Source organism: Rhynchophorus ferrugineus, unplaced genomic scaffold (genome assembly GCF_030347505.1).
Source record: "Rhynchophorus ferrugineus isolate W39M unplaced genomic scaffold, kcgeb_rfMv2 rfM10, whole genome shotgun sequence".
Taxonomy (NCBI): domain Eukaryota; kingdom Metazoa; phylum Arthropoda; class Insecta; order Coleoptera; family Curculionidae; genus Rhynchophorus; species Rhynchophorus ferrugineus.
This window is the reverse complement of record NW_027472589.1, coordinates 1463259-1483378: the sequence shown is the minus strand read 5'-3', so window position 1 is coordinate 1483378 and position 20120 is coordinate 1463259. Positions and strand designations below refer to the sequence as shown.

At 31.8% G+C, this 20120-nt stretch overlaps 1 protein-coding gene and 1 pseudogene across 4 annotated transcripts in view; both read right to left on the bottom strand.

Moving 5' to 3' along the window:
• The window catches only part of LOC143203583 (dual oxidase maturation factor 1), a 77168-nt gene that overhangs the window by 9108 nt on the left and 47940 nt on the right, over nt 1-20120 (bottom strand). For 2 of the 4 annotated variants that reach the window (XM_076415793.1, XM_076415794.1), the window contains exon 1: nt 9066-9162. The exons of the other annotated variants lie outside the window; for them this stretch is intronic. In XM_076415793.1, the coding sequence (XP_076271908.1) occupies nt 9066-9082 (17 nt within the window). In that variant the 5' untranslated portion in view covers nt 9083-9162. Of the gene's footprint in view, nt 1-9065; nt 9163-20120 lie in introns of those variants that run through there. 4 annotated transcript variants of the gene reach the window in all.
• Nucleotides 12328-12441, bottom strand: LOC143204372 (uncharacterized; annotated as a pseudogene).

Genomic DNA, 20120 nt, shown 5'->3' with positions numbered 1-20120 from the left:
GAAACAACAGTTAATCACAATTAAATCATTAGTTTACGAAATGAATGGTTCTCCCATCATCTTTTTGAGGAGACACTAAGCCCCAAGTCTAAATCCATGGACTTAACAATACAATACAAACAAACCGTCTGGCCAATGTAATGTTTAATGATTTATAGTGATTTTACTCCATTAAATGAGAAGTAACACATCCCTACAATGGCCTCTCACTGTCAAATGAATACAAGTAGCGCGTTAACGTTAGTTTTTTAACTTTAACGTTAGATTGTTACCCAATCTTTAATTAACAATTTTTTAAAATTATAACACATTTTGCCCTATATTAACCCTCTTTCCACTATTGTACAATATTACAAGTTGTAGTCAAAAATTAATCTTTTTTGATTTTAATAAATACTGTCTGGCACTTGGGTTAGTGTTAAAATTATGCAGTAAATACTCTTTCACTTTTAAATGAATACGACTAGTACAAAACCGTTCTATGTCTAGTAGTCAACGTTAGTTGATGAATATAACATGTTGCAATTATGTTTTAAAAACGTACAGTTTTATTTAATAGTCAGTTTATTAAATTTGTTACCAACAATATTTTTAAGTTATAACAAATTTTCTCCTATACTAACCCCTGTCTCCACTAATGTACTATATTACCTACCTTTATTATTAGTTTTAGTCAACAATTCAAACTGTTTTAATTTATTTTAATAAATACTATCTTGCACTTGGCTTAGTGTTAAAATTATGCAGTAAATACTCCTCCACTGTCAAATAAATACGAGTAGAACAAAACAGTTCTTTGTCCAGTAGGTACGTTATTTGATGAATATAACATGTTGCAATTATGTTTTAAACACATACAGTCTTATTAAATAGTCAGTTTATTAAATGTGTTACCCAATCTTTAATCAACAATTTGTTATAGTTATAACAAATTTTGTCCTATACTAACCACTGCTTCCACTAATGCTCAATATTACCCCACCTTCTCCTATATTAAATATTTACAAGTTATATTCAATACTTCAAACATTTTTGATTTTAGTAAACAATTTTTTGCACTTGGCTTAGTGTTAAAATTATGTAGTAAATACTCTTCCACTGTCAAATAAATACGAGTAGAACAAAACAGTTCTATGTCCAGTAGGTACGTTAGTTGATAAATATAACATGTTGCAGTTATGTTTTAAACAAATACAGTCTTATTAAATAGTCAGTTTATTAAATGTGTTACCCAATCTTTAATCAACAATTTGTTAGAGTTATAACAAATTTTGTCCTATACTAACCACTGCTTCCACTAATGCTCAATATTACCCCACCTTCTCCTATATTAAATATTTACAAGTTATATTTAATACTTCAAACATTTTTGATTTTAGTAAACAATTTTTTGTACTTGACTTAGTGTTAAAATTATGTAGTAAATACTCTTCCACTGTCAAATAAATACGAGTAGAACAAAACAGTTCTTTGTCCAGTAGGTACGTCAGTTGATGAATATAACATGTTGCAGTTATGTTTTAAACAAATACGGTCTTATTAAATAGTCAGTTTATTAAATGTGTTACCCAATCTTTAATCAACAATTTGTTAGAGTTATAACAAATTTTGTCCTATACTAACCACTGCTTCCACTAATGCTCAATATTACCCCACCTTCTCCTATATTAAATATTTACAAGTTATATTTAATACTTCAAACATTTTTGATTTTAGTAAACAATTTTTTGTACTTGACTTAGTGTTAAAATTATGTAGTAAATACTCTTCCACTGTCAAATAAATACGAGTAGAACAAAACAGTTCTTTGTCCAGTAGGTACGTTAGTTGATGAATATAACATGTTGCAGTTATGTTTTAAACAAATACGGTCTTATTAAATAGTCAGTTTATTAAATGTGTTACCCAATCTTTAATCAACAATTTGTTAGAGTTATAACAAATTTTGTCCTATACTAACCACTGTTTCCACTAATGCTCAATATTACCCCACCTTCTCCTATATTAAATATTTGCAAGTTATATTCAATACTTCAAACATTTTTGATTTTAGTAAACAATCTTCTGCACTTGGCTTAGTGTTAAAATTATGTAGTAAATAATTTGTATTTATCAAAGTATTATATGGTTATTAGCTTGGCTGTGATTTAGTAAGGTATTAATAAATGTTAACACTAAAAAACAAAGTGGTATCTAACGAAAACTTCTTTTAGAAGATTTCTTCAACATAACCTCGATTTTCTCTAATATTTTATTGGAATTTATATCTTTTTTCGTATTCTATGATGCAATTGAGCGATATTAGTTGGTGTATGAATTCGATCTGATCGTTATTAATAAAAAATTGATAGATATATCTCTCGATTTATGATATATATGGCCCTGTGCCATATCGGGCATTCTCTTGCGTCGCGTTTGGTTGGGAAATACCGCACCGAATCCGCAGGATAAGGGAGCCGAATTAATATTTTATACGGAACATGTCGTGTTTCAAAACAGCGAGAGTTTGTATCAGAAAAAAAAAACGAAAAAAACGTATATTAATAAATGGTAAATAATGTAAAACGGCGGTTGTATATTAGTTATTTCAACGGCGGGATATTATGTTAAAATAATTCGCTTAGAAAGCGTGTTCTTGTCGATGTTCTTTTATTTTTTGTTTTGTTACTTAGGCGCACGGTGCAGAATAAGAAAAAAAAAACGTGAAAGGTTCGTCGAGATTACGGCATAGATAGAGACGTTAGAGTTGAGAGCGACAAGGTCTCTTAACCCTGTTTCGGAAAAAAAATAACACGAACGCTTTTAGGTATCATCCTTTCGATTTTGTTTTCAATCGTCAAATATCAAGTAGGCGTTAATTTTAATATTAGTTTCCTATAATTTAAATGAATTCATACTGTAGGAATGCGTCCTTTATTTAATTATGTAAAAATAAAGTTAAAATAATGGATAAAAAGTAATTTCGGTTTTACTTCATATTTTTTAATATTAATTTGTTCATACAAATTTTAAAGTCTAATCTATGATATATGTGCCGTTTTGATTAATTATGGTTATCCACTTTTCTGGTAAAATCATGATTCTGCTGACAACCTTCTATTAAAGTCAGTCTTACAAAGACTGGAAAAGATGATAGTAAGACGGGGCAAGGTCCGGGTTATACTGTGGATGCTTTAAAACTTCATAGTCAGTTTTTCTCAGTTATTGCCCAGTCGTTAAGGATATGTGTATTATCACGTTGCTGTAGTGGAAGACAACGCTATTCCTATCAACAATGACAGCTTTTTAAATCGCATGCTTTGATTGTATTAGTCTGCCAACAACTATAGTATTTTTCATCGTTGGCTTTAATCTTTTGGTATCCAGTTTTATGCAAATAGTTCAAAAATACTTAATAGTCAATGTTTATGGTTTTCTATCTCGGTAATTTTAAGAATTTCATCAGCTTTTTCAAAGATTTTCAGTTAGTGTGAGATTAGAGGGTGATATTGCTTCTTCTCAAAGTTTGCATTTCAATTTCTAGTAGTGTTAAAGAAAATATTGCCTTATCAATATTCGAAATCCATGCAAATGTTTAATTCAAATGAAATCTCACATACTCTTTCTATCGAATTAGCTAGCACACTCTTTTTATATTAATAAACTTAATTTTTGGGTTTTTGTCGACCTGCAAGAGATTACGACCCACAGACTTATTTTAGTAATTTGCTTTTCAAAATTATAACACACATTTTCATGTCCAAATCGTCTCATCGAAATCATAAAGTCAAAATTACTTTATTTTTAATGAAATTGAATATAAAATTTATTTAATATATTTATATATTATATATACATCTTTCTATATATTCTATACATCATATATCTTTCATTTTTATTAGTATCGGATTTCGGTCTATAGTATTATAGTGTCTGTAGTAACAATTTTATATTAACGATATCAATTATAATTCTAAAAGAATTTCATGTTTATATACGCTATGAATAGTGTACATTTAAAACCAGTTTTTATACTAAAAGCTCGAACTAAAACAAAGTGTAGAGATTAAAGTTCTACACATCTTTCCATCATTTTCCCATTTTAAAAAGGAATTTATTGAATAAATTGGTACAATATTTATTAATCGAAGTATTGTCCATCATTTTCTAAAACCTTTTCCCATTTTTCTGACAACATAGCTATACCGTGTTATACCGTATAACGATTACCAAACATCCATTTTGCATTTATCATCATATCAAACCCGTGAGCGAGCCAAGCCATGTTTCATCGATTAAAACAAGTGCTTGTGGTGCAAGAGAATGACTTTGCCTCTCTTACTTGTTATTATTGTTCTTTTTTTACAACAATATGTTTTTCAATTTGTTCAATTAACATCTTAAGACATCTTCATAAACAGTTTTATTCGATTTCGGTAGCTCGTAACACACTAAACTTTGCTGTTTTGCTCATCATTTGCACAAAAATACTTTATAACCATGTATCTTTCATTTGGGTGTCGATATAGATGCCTCTCCTTAACTGGGATGGTCATAATAGATCTATTTTTCATCTCCAGTACAATAAATTGCAGAAAATTCTTTTTTTGTATGGCAAGCGATGAATGATGAAACGATGAGACAGTCGATTCATCAATCGCTAAACAGTCTTAACGTTATTTGAGAGTTTGATCTGGGTTTTTGTCCGATAATTAATTTGTTTTGATAGTTCTTACGCAAGATAATATATAATGCACAAAGTTAAAAATCTACTTCGAAAATGAAGACGTTGGAGAAAGGACGAGTGTAATATATGATAAACATTGGTGTACAAGACATGTACAAGAGTCCCAATACTTTTTACAAATTGTAAAATGCAGAAGTTTCTAAAGGTGATGGGCCTTGGTAGCAGATTTTGTCAAATCAAACAATAAAAGTAACGCCAAAAAGCACTTTTCAGTATTCCATGATTAGTATCTGTATACAGTGTTTAACTCAATAATACTAAATGGTTAAACTATTATTTTATGTAGAGACATATTAAAACCATTGAACTTGACAGTTGGGTTAGACTGTTTAACAGTTGTATAAGTTGACACTTTACATTTTCACCAATAGACATGGCTGATCAAAGTACATACAAGAACTTAGTAATAAAAACCCGTGATAATGTATATTAAATAACCGGTAATTTAAGATATTGCGGAAAAACAACGATAATAACAGTACCACCGGCGATTTTAACGAACAGCATTTGGTACAGCAGGATATAACCTTGGTAATCGGGCTAGAACGCCAACTTTCAACCAGCAGTAGATCGGTATTCTCGTTTTTAACAGCCGGGTCACCTTTAAACCTTTTCCGCATAGTTTTTTCGGCTTCCACCTTCTTCGTCCCGTCACTCTCACTCTCGCGTCGTCTGTCCAGTCGCTTATCTTTCTCTCTCTCGTCCCGCACGGCGATGCGAGCATTGTGCAAACGAAAACTAGTTTCCCAGTCAGGTCGAGAAACCATACTGGTTCGGTATCATCTCTGGGTTCCAACGGCATTGGCCTGACGAGTATTGTTCGTTTTCTTTTATTGCCAAGTCGGGATTGGCGTTGGGCAACGTCTTCGGAGACCTGGGATATTTTATCTGTCTGTCTGTTGAATATGGTGACCGTTAAGATGGTATTTTAAATTATTGTTTTTTGTTTTGGATCAACCAGCCGTGATCTAGCACTACCTGATTTATTAAAAGTTTTTAATTTAAAGTTATTGTAGTTTGCTAGACTAGATATTTGATTCATAACCTTTTAAGAATATGCCCTTAAGAGGATTGTTCAACATTTGTATTATTTTCGAAGATATACCTGAAGTGAAGTTTAAAGGGACTTTTTCTACGAACTGCTATGTATCTACTGAACCGATCTACTTAAAATTTGGTCTGAGTCTTGTCCATACATTCTTCCACCGTACCAAAGTAAAACTATAAGAAAATTTGGATTTTTACTATAAAAAAAATCGGAAATATAAAAAAGTATAACGAAAATTTCCAAACTCAAATTTCTTTCAAAATTTTTTCCAAAAGCTTTCACGAAAATTTATTTTCACTTTTGTACGATAACAGCTTTTCTCTATTTTCTTAAATTTCCTTCCGAGTAAGATTATTAGGAAGCTTACAATCTCGTCAACGACCTCTCGTCAATTTTTTGAAACTTCTTTTATGCATTGTTTAAACATTAAGAAATATCTAGTAAAAAATAAAGTATCCCCTTACATGATTTATTGATATTCAATCTTGAAGATTTTGCTTAAACTGTTATCAAGTGTACCGGAAAGTAATCACCGTTTTTTTTTCGGAAAAACACTATATAACTTTCAAAAAAATAGAAAAAATTATTTATTCAAAGTATTGGCCATTTCATTTTATACATCGTGTCCGTCTTTTGGGCAATTTGTAGATGCTATCCCAAAAAAACTTGTTCTTTTGAGCAAAACGATTCGAGCCATTTTGTAACTTCTTCGAAATTGGCGAAATGCTGCTCTGTAAGCGCGTGTCCCATTGATGCGAAAAGTTGATAGTCCGGCGGGGTAAGGTCTGGAGAGTATGCGTGCGATAACATGTCCCATTCAAGTGTTTTTAACGCTTACTTGGTCGGTGCTGTAAAATCACTTTACCGTGTCTTCGGTCCATTCTGGATGTTTTTCGATCAGTGTATGGTTCAAATTGATTATTTGTTGTCGATAGCGATCACTAATAACTGTTTCACCAGGTTTCAACAGTTCGTAATACACCACCCCACTCTAATCCCTCTAAACACAGAGCATTTTCTTGCGACCAAGACTATTTGCCCTTGGAGTAGATCGACCGGCTTCGCCAGGTGATAACCATGATTTTTTACACTTAGGGCTTTCAAAATAGATCCACTTTTCTTCACCGGTCACTGTTTGATGCAGAAATGACTTCCGATCGTGCCCGTGAAGCAACATTTCATAGACGATTTTTCGATTTTCCATTTGCCTGTCATTCAGTCGATGTGGCAGCTATCTTTCTATCTTTTGTTACGTTTAATCCTTCTGCCAATTGTTTTTGATTTGTTTGGGTTGGGTCTTCATCCAATAACTGTTGCAGTTTCGCATCTTTTCGGTCTACCATAACGTTCTTGGCACGTCGAAAATCACTACTTTTGAATTTTCGAAACCTCGCAAACGATGCTACGATTTCGAAAACGATTTCTACCAGCAAACGATGATTTTCAATTCATCCTTAAGCCTAGCGACATCTGTTAGAAAAACCGGCAATGACTTTCCGGTACATCTGGTACTCACGCAAAATAAAGAGGATAATTTTAATATCTATCAATATTGCAAAACCTAGCCATATACACTCGAACGTACTGTAATTAAGCCAAGAAGTACGACTTGATATATTAATGAAAACCCGTAAGAGACAGTATCACTTCTCGAGGTCTATATTATGTTGTGGCGTACACAATATATGTAACAGGAAGCCCATAAAGTGTATTATTAATCTGTCTGTTCATAATAGGACGTAGAAAGTTAGCAAAATTCGTTCAGATTGTAACTCAATGACCCAGAAACGCTCGACAGATATAGGCAATCAGGAACTGTGTTAGACGCCAGGTTCTAACTTATCAGTATTTAATGGGATATTGTAAATCTATTCAATCGTAGTTCATCCATCATATTTTCTCCTGAAGTTCTATTTAGTTATAAGCCTTCATCCTCTATGAATATCCAGAAGAAAAGCGGATTGATATAGTGAATTGTGTTTCATTTCACTCAATTTAAAAAAAAAAAATTAACAACAAAACACCATCGTATTTCCTTGGTTTCAAAAAAATTTGGTTGATTTGGGTTAGATGGTTTTAATTTGGCCATTGAAAGGAAAATACTCATTATGCAGTGAGAAATATAACAAACTGTATTATAATATTAAAAGAGACTATACTTGTCATGCGATTTGATCGAGTAGCACTTGTATTTTTGTTAAAGTGTTGGAAAATATAAAACAATATTCTATATCCTATAATTATTTAATGAAAATAATTTGTAGTATTTAATCTAATATAAGATAATCTATTTGTATATTCTCATATTACTTATTTTGTTAGTTTAGATATATGTTATGTGTTGTGGATACTATATTTTTTGATATTAACATTGTTCTTTTCAATGTACACAAATACTTACTTTCATAGTACTATAAAGGAAACTCAGTCAAGTATACTAATATTTCATAAAATACTGTTGTATTAGAAAGTAAATTTTAGGATCTGTCAGTAAAAGAAATATCTTATGCATTATTCACCAAGTTCACCAATATATAAATGTTGGTACAAATTAATAAGTAGATTGAAGATACTGAATACTTTTGAGTTTACTAACTCAAGTTTAAGGCATTCAAACGCTGTATTGTGGAGTTTGGTTTGGTCTCCTGACAGTGTTACAATATTGTCAGCGATAAATTAAGTGAGTAATTTGAATAAGAACGTAGGATTCAATTTTTGTTTAAATCTGGGGTTCTAAAATATTTGGGAATGGTTATTAGTGACTCTGTTTTGATTTATATCACTAGAAAAGCCTTCCTCTTAATTCAGATGAGGTTGTTTAAACATCATCGGGTTTTATAAACAATTAGATAAGTTCAGATGGAATTTATTGGATGGAAACAAGCGGTTGTGCGTTAAGAAGGTTGTTAAAACCCAAAATGTCCATCTGTCTACATCTGTTTGAGGATTTTTGAAGTATTCAATATCCAGAAGGGAAATATGATGAGTTTCTTAAAGAGGCAATCATTGATAAATTACATTAGAACAAAGTTAATCATAAATGCAATGTTAATTAACGTCTTACATGGAATGTTGTTGAATGTTGGTGGAACTATTTGTTGGCATTTCTGATAAAAATCCAATGCTGCTGATTTTATTATATGCAAACAAGACAAACCAAAACAAAAATACAAACATTAACCCACAAATAACAGCGGACTGGCAAGACGAAAGCTGTCAAGGTCGTCATCGCGTGCGAATATTAATGGGAACCATTAAAACATTTAATAAAGCATTAATAGCGATACTTACTGGGGATGATGACGCATGATTGTGTCCGATCGCTATATAATCGTCGAAAAACACTGCCGGTAATTGGATCGCGACACCAACCTAGTAAACTGCTATAATTGGTCGATAATTAGAACTAAATTAGAACACTGATCAGTTCGAGTATTTAAACTGTTCGAAAACTATTGTTGATCTAGCGAAGCGTAAACTCCAGCGTCCAATCTCAAAAATGATTCCATCAAGGCGATACTGCTCCGCCACTATCACTATACCAGGTGTTCTCTAAGTTACCGACGGTACTGGTACTTTTGGTTTTGATTTCTGTTGTTTTTGGTTCGTGCAAACTCTTGATATCCTTCTCCCCCCCCATTTTCTCTATTGTGTATAAGATTTTATATTGTCTAAGTATCTTTTGAAGTGGTGTGTGATCGATATTGGTAACTGAATACATTTGAAAGGGTCTATTAGATGCTTGTACATATTCTGATGACATTTTGTCACTTTAAATTCACATTCCTTAGCGAAAATTAGTAAAACATATATTGATCAAAATATTTTCCTGCATTTTGTACAACCCACAACCATTTTCCAGCTAATACTGGTCTTTTTTGTAACAATATGTCGCTCACTTTTTTTAATTGACGTCGGTAGATTTTATCAACATGTATATCTCGGTTCCATGTTGATGTGGATGACACTGCTGGACTCACCTATGACTTTTTGGGTTTGAAATTGTCATAGTAGATTCTTTTTTCTATTTTTAGCTATTTTTCCTCGTTTTGTTCCTCATTTAAATAGTTTATTTATCAACTTTTAAACTTTTTCAGACTTCTTTGATAGTCTGAACTAGGTTTTCGTTGAGTAAGTCTTGCAATTCTTCGAACGTACTTAGACCTCCAGCCAGTTCTTTCTCATTGACATCAAAATTATCATTTTTAAATGATTGAAGCCAAAGCGTTTAACGAGATTCGGCGGCAGATTCCTTCCAATCAGATAACAAAAATAATGAAAGTAAAAAATGCAATTTTGGGCGTCAGCATTAACATATTTAGCGTCTTTATACATTGGAAAACTCATTAATATTGAATAGAAAACTGTTCTTTTATAGAAGCCATAAAGATAAGTCATAAAACTTTGATACTTTGCATTTTCTTTAATAGATATCGCTGATAAAAACAACCTGTTGTGTAAAGCGTTGAAAATGTCAAATTACGAACATTTAAATTTAATTAATAATAATCAAATGAACAGTAGCCATTGGTCAAAATGAGTGCTGGTTTGAACAATCTAGAACTGGTGATTTAGATAATGAAAAAAACCTCAAAAATAAAGCAGAAGTGCTAGGACGTGATTTTATAACATGATAACGTTGAACATGTTGAGAATTCCTCACTGAAGTGCTTCAATTGTTCTATCACGATCGTTATATTTACCAGATATTTTCCCAATTAATCATTGGAGTATTTTACATCGATGTTACATGTTTATATTTACTACCACTACTATAATATTTCTTTTTATTAACTTAATTATGTGAAAATCAATGAGTTTTTTAACCTATGGTTATCTAAGCATATTCTACATACATCAAACATCATTCTACACTATTTAAGTTAAGTAAATATATGTACTTCTGCCATGTTTTGATTTCGAATTACTAAACGAGGGATCTCTGACATGGAAATGTATCAACGTTTGTCTAAAATTCAAGCTCTTGAACTTGGACAATGTTAAAGAACATAATTTCGATTAGAATCATGATTTTTCATTCTCATGTATTGGAATCAGGATATAGAAATCAGGAAATAAAAATAGATAATGTTTGGTCAAATACAGGAATTGAGAAGATATCTATGGAAGTTTAGTAGTAGGAATTCTTGGTCCACTTGATGTTTCTCCGACATTATTTGAGATTTGTTGAATGCAAACAATTTGTTGAGGATTAAAGTGGTTATTAAAATCTGAAATATACGTTTGTCGATATTTATTTGAATGTATACTAGTATTCTCTGCTTATTTTTATGCGTATATTTTGCTGTATTTGGTGTTTAATAGTGAATAGTGCTAGTTTGACTGGACTTGATCCATTTTGAAATGAACGATGAAAAGCGAACTACCAAATATATTGAAATAATCATCACTCGAAGGATTCTCTCACGATAACTGTTCCATTTGTGGTTTTAAAAGGCTTACGTATCTTGGGGCACAACAATTTTATTCCCATTTATTGCTCTTTTTTGTTGTTAACAATTTCTTCTTTGAGCATGTCACCCCAGAGTTTATTCAAAATGAGTCTTATTTTTTAACAAATGGCTATTTCTGTACATTACTTATTTGACTTTATTACTTTTTTATTTTTCGGTGTCGACGTGTCAAAGTGGTCGACAATAATACCGGAAAATTGCCCGAAGCACCCTACAACTCTCCAATGTTGCTCAACATTTTTAAAAAATCAAACTTGATTACTAACGCGGACTATATTATGGTTTTATTCTAAAAATTACAGAATTTCGTTCACAAATTGTGAAATCGGCTCCACATTGCAGAGCTAGGTTAAGTTACATACTCAATAACTAATATTGGACGAATATTAAGACAAATTGGCTGGACATTTCTTATGCATCTACATTCAGGACCTTAACTCGTCCGATTACTATTTATTTTGGTCTCTACAGAACTCTTGGGATGCTGTAACGCTGGTTTCAAAATACGTTTGCTTTGCTCTCCTCGGGTCTTCTATATAAGTTCTATAGTAATAGTAAGGCTTTACCAGAAGTGTGGCAAAAGGTCATTGATCAATATGGTACGTATTGATTACCTTTTTTGTTTATATATATGTATATATATATATATATATATATATATATATATATATATATATATATATATATACATAGCAACTAAATACACAAAACCAATAAATATATTATATATAGAGTAAAAGCTAAAAAATATGATATATTTATTAGTCTTCTTTTTTATAACTATAGTTTTTAATTTGTTTTAATGGCCCCGTCCAATATTATCAATAAGTAAAATCAATTAAATAATTTCTATTACATAACCACACTATGTTATGCCTGTTTTATATATCTTATTGCCTATTATATAGCTTAGTTTTGAAAATAAATCTATTATATAAAATTTGACGCATGGTATAGAAAATAGATAATGGCTAGGCATGTTGAGTTTGTCATTTTATACTATAGTTTATATTAATTTGACGACAGGATCCGGATCTGGAAATGAGATTTGGATGGGGGTGTAAGCTGATGGGAGGTAATAGAATTTGATTTTCCAAAAATAATTTTAGCGTATCTTCCTTGCACAGGGGCCATCTTAATCTTCCCTGTATCGTTCCCATTTTGGTATTTGTTTTTATTGAAGTTTGAAGAACACGAAAAGAAATCGAACGTACATTTTCCATCACCCGATATAAGTCCACTCTACTCGATATTCGAACTATTGTTACAGCTACGTACAACTGGTCACGTTCGAATCCGAAGACAAAATCGAAAAAACGCGAATTTTTTGAAAGTAACCGACGACCCTCACCTTGAAGGTCGACGGAGTTGCGACCACGCGGTTTTCCCCAAAACTACGTGCCGCCAATCTCGATACAATTCGACCATCGATACACAACGCCGAGAAAAAAGACAACAATAACGGCGCCGGACTGGAAATTCGCCCGCTGGTCACCTCGGTGGCCGCGAAAATCCGTAGAAAGTCGAAAGACAAAAGCGGAAACCGTATAATGATGGCACGCCTAGTCAGACAGGTACTGCTCGTGACTCATTGGTCGGTCGTGGTGTTTGTAGGTCCAGGCGTACATGGACCGCTTCTCAAGACATTGAGAAAGGTTACTACCAAGGGCGCTGCTGTACGTTTATCTGATTCCGATTCGATTTTGTTGTTGTTAAATGTGTTTCAATGCGCCTGGCCTGCCTGATCCGAATAACCGATGAGGATTGTGACGTGAGCTGCAATCGTTCTTGCGTTGCAGTACTCTTTCAATTGTATATCTGGTTTTCTATGTTTGGAAACGAACGAAACTGCATCAACGGTGATAACGATATCTACGATAATAGATATTCTAAATATTTTTTTCTGTGAATTTTTAAAAAATGATTACATATGCTTGGTACAATCTTAATTTACAAACTATTTGAAATGAAATCAAACTACTTAAGCTAACGTTAAGAGTAACACTTATACATACACTATATGAGTTCCTGTGGTTTGATTCACTTCAATCTTCTGATTTCCTGCTTGTTGTCCAGGAACTGTATTGCTTTTACGTTGCTGTGCTTTAGCAATTTTATTTCGTGTTTTAAGTCCAAGTCTTGGATAACTTCGTAAATCCATTTGATTTCGAGTTCATCGAGCAGCTCCTCGCTGATTTCGTAGTGATAAACATTGATATCGTTGGTTTACTAGTTGTTTTGATGTTTTAGTGTCACCAAATATTTGAATCTCATCCCAGTGAAGCTTTATGATTGACTCAGAAACCAATCTCTTTGGGTTTAAGTCAAGTTGAGAGCATATTCCAACTAACCAGTACAGTTGCTTGATTTTGAGTCTGATCTACTCTGCTTTTTATTTAAGATGATGTTTCTAATTTAACTTACCGTCGAGATGTATTCCAAGGTATTTAGCTGTTTCTGCTTGAGTAATCGGGATCCGTCAAGTGATATAATTAGGTTTTTGTCATTTCGCCGTAACGCAAAATTAACGTGGACATATTTGGAGCTATTATGCTATCTTTCCTCTTTTTTTACAGCCTTAGGCAGAAATATATCTTTTGCCATGATAACTGTGTCGTTGACAAATGTTCCAAGTACTGTTTCTTATGTGATTAGTTCTACATGAATGATGGCTTATTATGATGTTTATATCGATTATTTTACTTCATCGCAAGTGTCTTTATGATAACTTAAATCTAGGTATATGACTAGGAGGACCCATCGCCCTAGCTCAGTCTCTGGTGAAATAATGTTTATACATGTCACTGCTGTATTTTTTAATATATGCACCTCACTACACAACACTACACAAGAGCAGATGGTTTGATTCTTTTGAGTCTGTGTCCTACTCTGGTCGTATCCAAAAGTTACAATACTTCAATTTTCTTATAAGAGTGGAGTCTTTACTCCTGACCCCCTTACAGTTCTCTTGATTTCTTGAGTGACTGTGGGTATCTGAAGGTCGCGATGTAGGTAGTCAGTCCGGTGGTATTTAGGTGCGCTCATAATATTTCTTGGGTCTTTGTTCTGAAAAAATTGTATTTTGTTTATGTTACTCTTTGCAGAACATCCCCATAATTGAAGTCTGTATGTCCATATAGGTTTCAGTATTTGTTTATATAAAAGCACTTTATTATGTACTGATAACTGTGATTTTCTACCAATTAGCCAGTACATTTTCCTATATTTCAATTCCAGTTCTTTTCTTCTCTTCTTTATATGTTCCTTCCAGCGAAGTTTAGCATCAAGATTCATTCCGAGATATTTAGCGTTGTTGCTATATGGAATCATAGTATTATTTAATTACATTAGTGATTAGTGATTGTACGGTCTGATTGTAGGTGAACTGTACATGCACAGATTTACTTTGGTTAATTTTTATTTTCCAAGCTGGTATCCAATTATTTATATTGTCACTTGCCTGTTGTAATTTTCGTATGGCTTCTTCACTATTGTCTCTATAATCACAGTATCATCAGCAAATGTAGCCATCGTTATATTCTCCATTTGTGGTATATAACAAGTCTGGAGTAGACAAAGCATTTGCCCTAGTACACTTCCTTGTGGTAGACCTGCTTTAGCTTATTTTATTGTACAGTAAGCTTCTCCTTGTTTAACTCTAAACATTTGGGCTGTAATGTACGATTTTAGTAGTTCGTTGTGTTGTTTTGGTAACATTTTCTGTTTATGAACAAGGCCTTCATGCCAAACCGAAGGCTTGTCCTATATCAAAGAATATAACTGAGCATACTTTTTTATGTTCGTATGTGGACCTAGTCAATTGTTGAATGCTTGTTAATAAACCCTAATAAACGATGTTTCGTCCGTTGAAACATTTCATAAGAAACTATTCCACGAAAAACTGTAACAGTTTCGAAAACAAATGCTCAGAATGTCAGTTGTTCATATTTTTCGCCCATCCCCTGTAGTTATATGTAATTTACTAATAAGATCATAGGGGTGTAATAACTAGGTAATGTTGAACCACTGTTCAAACATCACTGATGTGAGGAATATATTTCCATCTCTAACATCATTGAACCAATTGGTAGCGGATGTTTTATCCGTTGGAACATTCCGTTAAAAACTTGAGAATCGTGAGGAATTGCAGCTGTCGCTAGATATTCTATATATGCCATGTGTTTATATTATTTTTTTCTATTATCTGTCTCATGAGAGAATAGGTTAGATTGTTTACTTCAATATTATTAGTCAAAATATATATAAACACCTAATAACGATATTCTACTATTTTTTACATAAATTACCATTGTTTCTGTTCACGATATGATCTAATCAGTATAGTTAAACACACTATTAATAATCCAGGCACACATAAAACATTTCAACAATCCAAATTAAAATAAAGTGAAAAAATAACAAGTACACAGCTGAGTGGTACCTCCAGGCAGGTCATTTTCCGACGGTTAACGATCATTTTTCAATGATAACGTCCAGGTTATGTAAACTGATGCAAACGATACACTTCTAGAAGGATTTTTGTTGTTTTTTTTTTGTTCCTTCATCGACGCCGGCTGTGTATAAGAAGTGTTTTATTATGGAAAAGACGTCGGAATCGAGGACGGCAATAATTATTTTCTATTTATATCTCGTGGAACAAGTGACGCGCGACCTTGAAGTAACGCGCGAAACAATTGCTCAACGCTCGCTCGAAAAAAAAAGTTTCCGTATTTTTTTCTCTCCTCTCGCGAGAATCGCTCTTCCTGTCGAGTGTTGAAGACCTTTTCGTTGGTGTGTGTGTGTTTTTTTCACTGGCTCTTCTGCATTATGCACGATGGTGATTATATAAAAACAACCTTGTGAATCAGTAACTGTACTTAAATTATGTTTAATTATGTTTAGCTTGAGATATATCTTCTTTTAACAATATTCTTCCTTATATTATAGTAAAAAATGTTGGTTATTATGATTTGGTGAAGATACGCGATAAACAAACTAACCTAACTGTTAAATTCTATTGTTTTGGCATTTTTCTACACAAAATAACAGTTTGTAATCATAGAAAGCGTACATTTGTATTTTGTACATTCATTACTTTTATTTATAAATTTAAAAAATTAGCCATCGAATCCCTTTAAACACTTATAGTAACAAAGAACGGCCTGGAGGATAGCAAAGTTCGAAGACAATGAACTTAAAGATTTATTGGACGAAAATCCACTTCAAACTCTTAAATAACTTTCAGATAGCTTGGCAGTTGATTAGTCAGCTATTTGCATGTCATTGGAGAGATTCAGATTGATGGAAAGTGGCTGCCAGACAAATTGACTGAAAATGTTATTTCGAACTTAAACAACTCTTCTAAAAAGAACAGTTTTCTGTAACTTATTGTGACCGGTGCTCAAAACCAGATCTACTAGGATTATCTCAAGTAAATAAAGTTGTGGTTTAGTTCAGCAGAGTCATGCCCACTGACTCCAAATCATCGTCATTAGCAAGATGTGGAGTATTATGCGCTGTTAAAATCTAAGGAAACTGTTTCTGTAGATCACTACCGAAGCCAATTGGACAAACTGAACGACATATTGCAGCAAAAGGATCAGTAATAGCAGAAAATAAGAGAGAAACAAACGAGAGCAACATACTTTGTGAAGGAAACACTGTTCCAGTTTGAATGGGAATTTCTCACTAACACACACGATATGTGACTATCTTTTTATTCCATTGACATTAATTGCGTTATATAAGGCAGTTCTGATTGATATATAGTAATCCGTACTCTATCCTGTTAGAAACACTAGTTTTATTCAAACAAACATCTTGGTTTGTTCACAAATCCTATATATTTACAATATTATATATGTTGTAACTTATTCTTTGAAATCTATCTTAATCTTAATGTAATAAAGATTCTATTAATCTACTTCTCTAAAATAATTATAAATTTTGTAGGTATAGTAGTGTAATATATATCCTATGAAGGTAAATGGGAATTATACTAACAGGAAATAGACTAAGAATGTGTTAATTAATACTATTTTAACACAATACTACTTGGTCATAGATCAAGCAGATTCTTGAAACTATATATACGCAAAATAATGGAGAAATAATATTGTTTTAGAAATTATATTTAAAGCGTAATAACTTTTGACTGAGGAGGAAACGTATTATATATACATACAATTTTAGAACAAACAACTTACAACTTGTAAATACATCTGGACCACGATGATTTTTACTGTATCCTGAAAACGACTGACTAATGAATAAGTATTACAAGAGACTTTAAAATTGTACATTAAGAAAAATTTGTTACATTTTCCCCAACCTTATATCAAGGAATACGTGATCATTAATATTGTAAATGAAGAATTTGCATCAACATATTTTTTACATAATACATAATAAAATATAATAAATTAACATATACATTATACCTAAATAATAATTGGGGTATTATATAACCATCATTTTTTTAAATAAAAATATAAAATGCGAATATATAAATCATAATATGTGTGTTGCAAATAATAACGATAATAATAATAAAAAGAAACACTTAAGATATGTTATTATTTCTTCGAGATATGGGCAATTATTACTAACAAAGCGAAGATAAAAATCGGTTGTTAGCTTTTAATATTAATTATACGCTGATCTCAACGTCTAGAATAAAGAACACTCGGTGTAACATAATCCTTTAACAGGACCACCAACAATCGTGTTACACGCAGTCTGATGGTAATCCCCATGATGTCATGTCATTTATTTTTGCTATAATGTCGGATATAACAGAATTAGCAATATGTTTGTTCTGGTATTAACATGCCAAATAGTGCAAATTATATATATATATATATATATATATATATATATATATATATATATATATATATATATATTGTATGATGGATATATTATTATACTTGCTAGCCATTCCCCATAGTTGGAATCCATTGACTAAATAGGCTTTAGTATACATTTATACAATAATATCTTTTTATCTAATGATAACTTGGATTTGCGCCCGATAAGCCAATACATTTGGTAGAGAGGTCTTCACATAAAAACTTTAATAAAAGTCGAAAATAAAATGAACTTTAGTCATAAAATATTTTAGAATCTTTGACTGCCTTATTGAAAGTTTTCGATATTTAACAAATATGATAAAGTAAGTGGTACGATTATGAACTACTGAACGCTATACAACTGAATATGTTTATTTTAGACTGTTAGTGGTTTCATGAAGACTAATAGGAGTCTATGTTTGATGTTGCTGAATTGAATTGAACTTATATGATTATATCGATTATTGTTAAAATAAGCCGGAGGAAATATAATCTATTTTCGAATATATTAAAGGATTTCTACCCCTTTTCCGACAATTGCCTTGCCAGAAATCATGCAAACCAATCTTAATTCACGTAAATGAAGTGAAGAATGAAAACAGCGTCCATTTTCAAAGCCCAGTATCTTTTGATTGAGTCAAGAAATGTTTTCACCGTTAGACACAGAATGTCCTATGGACTATTACCTCTCAAATGTTATAGTATGACTCCAGTAAATCCATCTAACTATTAGAAAAACAACGGAGATTATTTTTTCTCCAACCTTACATATAGATCCAATAAAAATTCTATGAATGAACCATTCTCTTTTTTTTCTGCAAATATTACAATAGTTGTTGATATTTCGTCTACATCTAGTTTCGATGTGAGTAAATTAAACCAGATAAGAGTAAATAGCAGGAAAGATACTTTTAAATGTCAATCGTACAAACATCTGTCGGTTATATTTAATATTTTACCTCAATGACATGAAGGAAAAGTAATATTTCACACACACACACATATTATGCTGTAGACAATATGAAGAAATATTAACGTATTTTAAACACATTCTTTTGTTGTTTGTTGTTGTGATATATACAAGGCGCATTCGCAAATAAATAGGACATCAGAGAGATCTGAATATAAGCAAAGATCTTTATCAAGTTACTGTTGTTTGGTACTCTTTTTTAAAGCTTGCTTACTCTTAAGAAGTAAACTTATTATGTTCCTAAAGTTTAGGCTTCTATTCAGCCATTTGTCATGAAGTCTTGACATAATAAGAAGGACGAATATAGCTTATAACTCAGGTACCCATCAGTAACCTGTGCCAAAAGAATTCAATATATGTTATAATAATAGATAAGATCATGTTTGCTAACCTATTTCCTAGTGGTTTTTTTCCTAATGGTCAGGACAAATCTATATGCAAGATCCTTCTTAAGATCCTTCAATAAATATTTTGAATTAATCACTTCCATTAGGGCAAATACTATTGACTTAAGTCGTAAAATTTTGCGATTTTTTGTCATTTTTATGTTTTCTGCTATCATATCCATATATAATAAACAGTTAATAAAAATTACAGAAATTATAGAGAATTTTACGTTAATTGGAATGGTAATAAATTTGATACAACCTTTAGTTTCTGAGTTATAAATGAAAAGTGTATATTTGAAATAATTAATGGATATCAGTTTATTTCACGTATCTTAAAAATTATGAACCTTAAGGAAATTTAACAGCTAATTTCGTTTTCTTCATCCCGAAATACATCTATATTGAGGCTTTTGACGTTATCAGAGATGTAAGGAAATGTTGCACTTTTTCCATATATATATTCGTAAAATTTTGCGATTTCTTGCCATTTTCATATATTTTCTTGCCGTATCTGTTAAACAAATGTCAGATTAATGAAAATTACAGAGGTTGTTCAGAATTTTAACTTGAATCGAATGATGTTGTAGTAATTTTTATACACTAGTTACTTTTTAAGTTATTTAATGAAAATTGTATTATATATAGCAAGTATTAGTTTAGTA